At 35.8% G+C, this 9,866-nt stretch overlaps 1 protein-coding gene across 1 annotated transcript; it reads left to right on the top strand.

Annotated features, from left to right (window-relative positions):
* Positions 1–469: 469 nt before the first annotated feature.
* On the top strand, positions 470–8,222 carry LOC147388737 (protein MODIFIED TRANSPORT TO THE VACUOLE 1-like). The gene is made up of 5 exons (XM_086417825.1): positions 470–1,123; positions 1,948–2,697; positions 2,842–2,997; positions 5,697–6,641; positions 7,614–8,222. The coding sequence occupies exons 1-5, from the start codon at positions 917–919 to the stop codon at positions 7,653–7,655; spliced, it is 2,100 nt and encodes a 699-aa protein (XP_086273951.1). The 5' UTR covers positions 470–916; the 3' UTR covers positions 7,656–8,222.
* The last annotated feature ends 1,644 nt before the right edge of the window (positions 8,223–9,866 follow it).

The raw sequence follows: 9,866 nt of genomic DNA, 5'->3' as shown, positions 1-9,866 counted from the left end.
ATAAGTGAAAACCATCTATGGTTCCTATCCACTTTCATGTCAAGATGTGCGATATGAGGTCCAATCTTGAGATCATTCCAACACGACTCTTTTCAAAAATTACAAGGGTGTGTTTGGAAGCGATAGTAGGATGTTTTTAGCCTCAATCCTTAGCTGAGGCTCTCCATCAAATAGACGGTTGAGATTTGAAGAAAAACACAGATTCCTTAGAGATCGATATTAATCTTTAGTGATTAATATAAAATTTTCCTAGGGATGCATCTTTCGGAGAATCCCTAACATCTAAGCCATTATTTAATGGAAAGCCCAAACCCTGAGTTGGTGCTAGTATTAATTGGGCCTCAAAATCTAAGCCCAAGACCAGACAACAATGGGTCAGACCGGGGCAAAATCCAACTTTCGAAGTAGTCGAATCCAGTTTACAATCGGGTCATATTAAACGTGTTGCTTCATTTCACACGTGGTGGTCTCTACGAAGAGCTACCTTGAAATCTTTCCATTTTTCTTCCCCAAAATTGTCTCCCTCTTCATTACCTGGAACCCTAATTTCCTGAATTTTGGAGCTCTGATTCTCTCTATTTTATACATCGAGTCGGATTGTTTAAGATCTCTTCTGTCTCGTTTACAGTTTTTGGCTGAAATTGATCCTCTGAGATTGAAGGGATTAGGGTTTCAATTCCTTGGTGATCTTCAATTTCTTAGGGTTTCTTCGTGATCGAGATCTTTGATTATCTTTAATTGGGTTATTTGATTTAGGGAAATAGGGTGGCAATCCTTATCGAATCCTAAGACCCTAATTGTTCATCAATTTGTGCCTTAATTAGGGTTTTTGTGAAGTTTATCAGATCTCGGTGGTTCCGTGTAATTGGACTTGGAGATTGAGGGGGGAATTGGGCATTTTGTTTAGTTTATCGACATGGATTCGAGCAGAAGAGCTGTGGAGGCTTATTGGAGATCTCGGATGATCGAAGGCGCAACAACGGACGAAGATAAGGTCACACCTGTTTACAAATTAGAGGAGATCTGTGAGCTTCTACGTTCTTCTCACGTTAGTATCGTGAAAGAGGTTTCTGAATTTGTCTTGAAACGGCTGTCTCATAAGAGCCCAATTGTCAAACAAAAGGTACTTTTTTTCTTTTCTTTTCTTTTGGTTTATCAATCTCTATCATGGAATTGTAGTTAGTTGCTTTTCCTGGAAGATATCATCAGTTTAAAGCAGAAATCTTTGATGGCATAATATAATGAATTCATCCAGCAACTGAAACTGAGATGAGTTTATGAAAATCGACTTTATTTTATCTTCAAAACCCGTAAAATTGAAATCTTGGAGTGTGGTTCAATTACAATTCGTCATAGTAATTAAAGAGAGATGTACATGTAGACTGGTGGGATTAATTTCCACTTTGAATTTTAGGAAATTATGATTCACCTCGATAATTGATTAGTAGTTAATAGCTTTGTCTTGAAAGATCTCATCAGTTTAAAGCACAACTCTTTGATGGCATGATGTAAGAATAAATTCAGCGACTGAAACTGATATGGTTTTATCAAAATCATTTTTTTTTCATCTTCAAAATCCGAAAAAAGAGCAAAGAAATTTTGGAGTGTGGTTCATTTAGATTCGTGATAGTAATTAAAAAGATATGGATTTGGATAAGTGAGGACTAGTTTCCTGTCTGAATTTGAAGAAATTATGATGATGGTTTTCAATTTCGGAAAACGGTCTCATCTCATCTCGTTCATGAAAGATACTGAGATCTCTGAGTCATTTCCTTATCTCGGACATGAAGATGAGATTTTTTTTTCAAATCCATGAACTAGAAAGCAGCAGTAAAGGGTTAACTCAGTTTTCTGGTCTCGTCGCTTTCACAACAAGTCATCTCAGTCTTGGTAATTTTTTAAAACCTTGATTATGACACCCTTTATTATTTTATTCTTTTTGTGTAGGCACTCAGGCTGATCAAATATGCAGTTGGGAAATCCGGTGTGGAATTCAGGAGAGAAATGCAACGTCATTCGGCTGCGGTGCGTCAGTTGTCTCATTACAAGGGTCATGTGGATCCTTTGAAGGGAGATGCACTTAATAAGGCCGTCCGTGATACAGCTCATGAGGCGATATCAGCAATCTTTGCTTCGGAGGATAACAAGTCATCACCATTGGAAGATCTTAATAGGCGAATAGAAGGATTTGGGAATACGAACTTTGAGATGCCATCAGAAGATAAGAAGTCGTTTCTTAGTGAGGTTGTTGGTATTGGAAGCGCTTCTATCAAACAGGGATTAAGTAATATCACTGCAGCTCACTCACTGAGGAAAACCGACAATGGGAATTATAAGAAGCCGACCCTTAGAAGTTCACTAACAACAGAGATAGACAGCCCAGATAGATATGAAAGAGTTGAACATCACAGTGAAACACGAGGGTCTTCTTCTGTGTCTAAGAATGTGGTTGCTGGAAGTTGGGGACAGGGTTCAAGAGTTAACATGTCGGAAACAACAAATGGGGTCTCAAGTTCAAGTTATGCGGGAAGTAAAAGTCGTGAGGAGAGGCTATTAGAAACCATTGTTACTTCTGGAGGTGTGCGTCTACAACCCACTCGTGATGCCATGCAGGCTTTCCTCGTGGAGGCCTCGAAGCTGGATGCTGTGTTTTTGAGTCACGCCCTTGAATCAAAGCTCCAATCTCATTTGTGGCAGGTAACTAACTAATCTAAGTCTTTATAGATTTATCAAAAAAAAAAAAATCAAATATATATGAAGAAACATGCACTCAGTGACAACATATGTCAATAATTAATGGGATAACATAAAAGGCTATTTGGGGTAATTTGTTCTGGTCAGGTCCGCATGAAAGCTGTTTGCGTCCTTGAGGCAATTTTGAGGAAAAAGGATGACACACATTTTTCGATTGTAGCATCTTATTTTAGTGAAAGCAAAGATGTTGTTGTCAGATGTTGCGAATCCCCACAAGCATCTCTGAGGGAAAAGGCCAACAAGGTATGCATCTTCTTATTTTGTTGGAATTGTACACTTGTTTCTGTAGATGAGATGCTGAAACAGTCTGTCTTCCCATAAACTTCATTGGTTTTGGTTTCTTCAGTGAAGCACCGTCATTGGGTTATTTCCATCTTTGTATTGCATAATATAACTTGGAGGACAATAGCTATGACCTCCCTCAGGAAAGGAATTTTGGTAGACCTTATCAAGTGGTCTATCAAAATGAAAAGAATCTTTAGGTCCAGAATGGACTGGAATGCCTTACATTTTTCTTTATTTACAGAAGTACCCAGGGATCAAGTTCTGATTTTTCTCACCTCATCGATCAGATTCAGATCCATCTCCCCTTGATGGTCAATTCTGCCACTGAGGAAAGCTTCCTGGGAATCTCCTTCTTCCCATCTTCTCTGGATTCTGGAATTATACCCATTGCCTTAACAATAGAATACCACTCAACTCCATCAGGACCCTCCAGTAGGATGATTACTCTATTACTTCAGAGTAAACTCAGTAAGATTGAGATGTCTTCTATTATTGAAGTTCAACTCCACCACCGTAGTTATCCCATACAGATTTGTTTTTCCCCATAAGGGCTTCCTGCTGTTACTTCTGCAAGCATGCACATCAAGGGAAAACCACTGCTCTTCCTCTTTTGACAATCATACATCCACCTATCCCCTCGTGTTCCTCTGTGTTGTTGAGGGCTTTGGCATTCCTTCCTGGAGAACATCCCCCATAGACGATTTAGATGATCATACTACCATCAAAAAGGGCAAAAAAGAAGACTTCAATCCAACCACAAAGGACCTCATCCCAGAACTTCTGTTAATTTAATATAAAAAAAGATTGTAGCTCCTTTGATCAATTTTGCAATTTGTGAAAAGGCTATTATGGCTGTGCTAAATTCATCTCAGTTCACTCTTCAACTGTATTAATAAGACTTCCATTAAATGTAGGGGTGCACATTGGATTGGGTAAATCTGAGAACCGAACCAATTCGAAGCCTTTTGGATTGGATTGGTTCGGATTGAGCATGGTTTGATTTGGGTACGGGTTGTATATTAAAAAATCCGATTGATTTGGTTCGGTTCCGGATTAGGGGTATAATAGAACCGAATCAATCCGAAAACCGAACTAATCCGAAGTATATATATATATATATATATATATATATATATATATATATATATATATATATATATATATATATATAGATATATATGTTATGTAGGGGTAACTCATCAAAGTCTTCAACTTTATCTCCTCTATTTTTTTCTAACAAAAACTCATAAAAAATGTACTCAAATCTCTCTCTCAACTCTCAAATGAATAAACCCATTTATGGAAAAACTTTTTCAAAGAGTTTGATTCCTTGTTTTTTTAAGAGAATCTTTATACAATATTTGTTAGATGAAATATACTATACGAATTTAGGCTTGGATACGTTAATCTACCATTTATGGATTAATTTCCTCATTAATCCATCCAAAATACCAATTTTAAAATTGTAATTTTTTTTAGTCTCATTGAGCTTCCTCTAATTTTCAATTTTTATAGATTTCAGTTAGAATTTAATCATAAAATCATTTTCAGTTTATAAATATGCATTATTTATGATCTGATCCAAGAAAGAAAAAATACTAGTTTTTCTATTTTGAAAGTATGAGAACCGCGAACCGATCCGAACCAAGGTTGGTTTGGATTGGTTTGGTTCTATAGGGTAATTGGATTGGTTCGGTTCCAAATTTGTAGAACCGATCATATTTGGTTCGGTTCCAATTTTGCCAAAATCTGAACCAATCCGAACCATGTGCACCCCTAATTAAATGTAAGGATTGTAAACAAAAGCTAGCTACAACTTCATTCAATCAGTTTAATCTGCTGTAGGAGTATAAACTGCTAACAAAAGCTAGCTACAACTTTATTCATTTTCCCACATTCTTTTGTTGTCTGTTACCATTGAGCTGCTATAATAGATGAAAGATAATTAAGTAAGCTCGAATATTAAGAAGAAACATCGAGTAGAAAAGAGATTTTGTTTCAAGTCTCAATTATCTTTAATCAAATACTCAATTTTTATAAAATCCATAGGACATAAATAAATTTGTAGCATTTCTTTTAAGTGGAAATTAAACACAACTATAGAATTTTATCAACTAAGTATAACTGCTAGTACATTCTATGGTTGGATTATTGAATACATACAAAATCTTCTCACGGACTTATTAGAAGGTTTATGTCCATTGTGGTGTTTGTGTTTCTTTATTTATTGAAAATCTTAGTAAGTAATGGTTTAAGGCTGTCAAAAGCATATCTAGTGTTATTTAAGTTGATTACAAGTTAACATACAAGTGGTCGTACTCCCAGAATTAGTGAGAAAGTGATCTTGTTTTCTAGGGTATTTTGGTCATGTAATCCCACTTGCTCTTAGACTATTAAATGGATCATTATTTATTTATTTAGTTTTTAAATCAAAGTACGTAATCTTGTTTTATAGGGTATTTTGATTGCACAATCTCACTTTTACATTCACATATATTGACACTTTTAGCCATTAGATATTCAGATATCGGAATCATTAATTTATGATCCTAGTTAGATATATGATGCTCTGTATGTTATTCATGGTTTTTGTCGGTAGGCTTATGTAAGTCAGCAGCTGTAATTAACAAATACATTCACTGGCTTTTAATGGATAGGTCTTAAGCCTCCTCGATACAGAGCAGACGGCTGAAACAAGGAATAATTCAGAAAAGTCATCAAGTCTGAAAGCTGATACAGCCCCTATTGTACAGATGCCCGACTTAATAGACACTGGTGATTCAGATGACCATTATGTAAGGGAAGATTCTACACAAAAGCAAAGTGAACCAAGTGTAACTAATCTGATGGCATCAGCCACCCCTATAATTGATGATCTGTTTGGAGATAATTTGATCCCTGGCATAAGCTCCAACGAACATAAAAATGAAGATGACCCCTTTGCAGGTGTTTCATTTCACACAGATGAGGACACAGAACACGCTGACAACCTTTTTTCGGGCTTGACAATTGATGATAAACAATCAGTCAATGAGATCCATATGTCAGCTAATAAAAATGGGTCAGAACTATTTGATATTTTTGGTCCAAGCTCTGAACTTATGCAGGAGCCAACAAGCCATAAGAAGGATTTACCTGATTTAATGGCTGGATTCTCTATTAGTGAAAATGCCCCAGATGTCAAGCAGCAAGACATCTTTTCAGGGCTTAGCCCTCAACCGAGCCATCAGGCTCCGGTTGATTCCTTGAATGGCATATTTGGTTCTGAAATGGTTGGGATGAACCCTAATGCTATGTTTCCTTTGGGGCCCATGCAATACAACATACCTCCTAACATCATGTTGAACCAAGCTTTTGCTTCCCAACCGATAAATTATGGTGCAATGGGGAGTTTTCTTGCTCAACAGCAGCTCCTAGCAACAATGTCAAACTTCCAACCTATAAGAAATCCGAGTGTTCAAGGAAATACTGGTCTTGGCCATGTGGATGGTGACAGCAGGGAACTCCCTGACATTTTCCATCCAAATATTCCAGTTCCAACTCACAGTACAATGATGAGCAGCTCAAAGAAAGAGGAGACAAAAGCATTTGATTTTATATCGGTAAGACTGACTTCTCATAGCTGAATAGTGAATGCAGTTTCTCATTTCATTCAAATGGTTTCTTGTTTTTTTTGTTTTTTTTTTTGTTTTTTGATCGATAAGCCTGTTTTTAGTGAGTTCAGTAACTCAGTGGTGGCTGGATTTGAACCCAGGTCTCTGATATCATCATCCAAAGACTTTACCAACTATGTTAGCTGGCCTTTCATTCAAAATGTTAGTTCACTAATAAAGAGAAGATTTGGGATGATGTTTGAAAAACGAAGTCTAAAAATCAATAAGTCCATTGTTGAGTACTAGTATGATTGAAAATATTATGGAACTTTAAAAATGATGTATTATTTTTCCGTACTTGTTTTTCTCTTGAATTTTGTACGCCATAAGATTTATGTATTGGTGATAATTGGTGTCTCTCTCCATAGTCTTATTTTTTCCAAGAACGTATTTTTTTGGAAGGAAAATTGTAATTTCTAGAGGCATGGTTTTGAACTCCTTGGATGTACTTGGCCTTGTCACGTGTGAGCATGTCCCTTGTTATTTCTACTCATTTTCTCCTAAAACTAAGTCAGACGTGAACATGCTTTTCAATTAATGTTCTCCATCTTTTTTTTTTTTAATTTAAATGTATTCTAACCTCAAACAAAAAATACACAGCTGAGTTGGGAAGAAAAATACAGACTTCCTAGGTATAGGTTTATGTTTTCCAGAGATCCATTTCATTTGGGCATCCCTAGAGTGTATCTTTGAGTTTCCAAATGACAAGGACTGGACTGCATAATCTTGGAGTGTCCTCCAAATAGGGTTTCGAAATGTTGGACCTTGAGATGGTTGGCATCCAAAGTGCCTTAATCATGTGGATTACCACCAATCCGAAGACCTCCAAATGATAAAAGATGCCATCTTTCATTTTCCTTTCCAAAGTAGAGATTTATATTAGATATTGTGCATCCTTTCACACATTAACTCATCTTGCAGGATCATTTGTCGGCAGCTCGTGATCCAAAGAAGGTGGTTTAAAGCTTTTTGGAACTGATGTTCGACAATGAAGGTACTTTATCCTTTATATTTATTGGGAGGAACGTATTGAAGCATGGCCGCCTTCTCTCTCTCTATCTCTCTCTCTGATAGTCTGCCAATATTGTTTTGCAATAAGTGGGTGGTCTTGGTATAAACTAAATTGTAAGGTGAATTGCTACTGAGTCCTATTATAATTTTTACACGGAGAGCTGCATTATTACTTAGAAGCAGCAGTTACACAAGCAGAAAATAAAGCTGAGGTGCAAAGAAATGGTGGGCACTGTTTTCACAGGGATGCAATAATAGCTTATCTTTAGAAACTTCAGTGCAGGCAATCATTTCTACCTTCTGCTTAATTTGTGGAACGAATGAAGGGTAGATTGAGAGAAGGAATACTCAGGCTTTCTGCTGTTGTACACATAGGGAGGAGCTGCACTTCTCATTCATTTGGCACCTCTTTTGTTATGGACTGGAGTCTTTTTATTTTTATTTTTTATTATTATAAATATTCTACCAATTGGACAGGGAAGTGTGCATTGAATGAGTTTAATGGTGCTTTTGAACAAATCACGACTTCTTAAAAAAAAATATATATATATATATATATAGGTCTGTCTTTTCTACTTCATGAGTTGCTAATGTTGACCTTATGGTCGAAGAGTGAAATTCTTATTATTTGTAAATAGGTGTTTGAGCCCTGATTTGGCTGTTGTACCCCCACCTCAGCAGCCTCATGGAAACTAGAAAGAAATTGGCTAGGCAACTGGCCGAGCACCATATCCATATCTTTCTCCTACTTTTCATCTTCTCAAGCGAAACTCCCCCAAGTCATCAATTACCTTCGTTCTTCGTACACCAAGGTTGACACTTCCCATACTTCATTACTGCCAAAAGCTTCAAAATTTCCAAGTTACCCTCTTCTTTGAAGTGCACGTGGCATCTCTGATGAGGTATTCTAAATATTGATAAAAATGTAGGGGTGTAAAATAAATACAAAATATCACGTGTCTTGTAATGACACGAGGGGGGTTCCTTTGGGAGGGGAGCGGATCCTCTGTAGCTCAATTTTCCTATAGCTCTCTGTAGCGTTGTGTCTACGGTTAACTGAATGCCACTCCAACAATATACTAAAACCACACAGCTGAAAATTGGAGGTTCATTAACCGTCCATTGTCAAGGTCATGGTTCATGTTTCTTTTATTTTTAAATTATCTACTAAGACCACACAGCTGAAAATTGGTATTCGAATTTTCCACTATCCATTGATACCCCTAGGCATTGGCACTTTTAGTTATGTGTTCTCTTTGAGCCGTGTAATAGTAATTTACCTCAAGTTCTCTTATTTTAATTATAAATATTACAATGATAGAGAAGGGTGAGTATTGTTGAGGAAATTTCACATTTGTTAATATATTTTAAATCACAAAAATGTTCCCTAAATTTATAATTCAAACCCTGTAAATGTAAAAGTATATTTACATGAATTACATACAATGTTTGAATTACGGCACTACTTGGTATGCTGCATGCAAATGATTTTCTAAAATCAATTTTATTGGTGTTTGATTACCCAATGCATATACAAATTTGCATGGATCACCTAATTTCATAAGAAATTTCAGCAAATAATTTGCAAGGAAATTAATCAAATTTTAAAAATACTTCCAGTATTTGGTAGATCAATATGCATATAAATTTAAGAAAATACCCTTCTGAAGTTGCATTAAATTTCATGTTGAAATTACAAAAATATGTAAAAAATACCTTCAACAATTTTATTGCAAAAATATCCCTTATCATGGAGGTATCTTTGAAATTTTATGTGTATGTTATTGTAATAACTATTAAAGGTATTTTCGTAATTTGAATAATTTACTTGACGATGATTTTATCATCTTGCTTTGTGTAAATATGTACCAAAAAGTCTCTTATAAAGAATATAGACTTTTAAGGACATATTTTGTGTTGTATTTATCTAACTAGGACTTTTTCAAGTATTTTTTTAATAAAATACCAGAACTATCCTTACACATTTTACCTTAAAAGGTTTGGAAATAAAAAATAAAAAACGTGTTCGTATGAGATTTGGTCCCTCCACAATTTGGTGAATATTTGAGATACTCCTATCTGATAAAATTGATAACTCGGCCATTGACCTTAGTCTTACATCTCGCACATTAAAGAAGAATCATATAAAAGACCAAAATATTA

Source organism: Akebia trifoliata, chromosome 12 (genome assembly GCF_017979445.1).
Source record: "Akebia trifoliata isolate Shusen 1 chromosome 12, ASM1797944v1, whole genome shotgun sequence".
Taxonomy (NCBI): Eukaryota; Viridiplantae; Streptophyta; class Magnoliopsida; order Ranunculales; family Lardizabalaceae; genus Akebia; species Akebia trifoliata.
Note: the sequence above shows the minus strand (reverse complement) of the source record. Positions and strands in the feature narration are given on the sequence as shown.

Coding starts and splice junctions, on each gene's coding strand:
- LOC147388737 (XM_086417825.1), top strand. CDS start 917: ATGGATTCGAGCAGAAGAGCTGTGGAGGCTTATTGGAGATCTCGGATG. Junction 1,124..1,947: donor GCCCAATTGTCAAACAAAAG/GTACTTTTTTTC, acceptor CTTTTTGTGTAG/GCACTCAGGCTGATCAAATA. Junction 6,642..7,613: donor AAGCATTTGATTTTATATCG/GTAAGACTGACT, acceptor CTCATCTTGCAG/GATCATTTGTCGGCAGCTCG.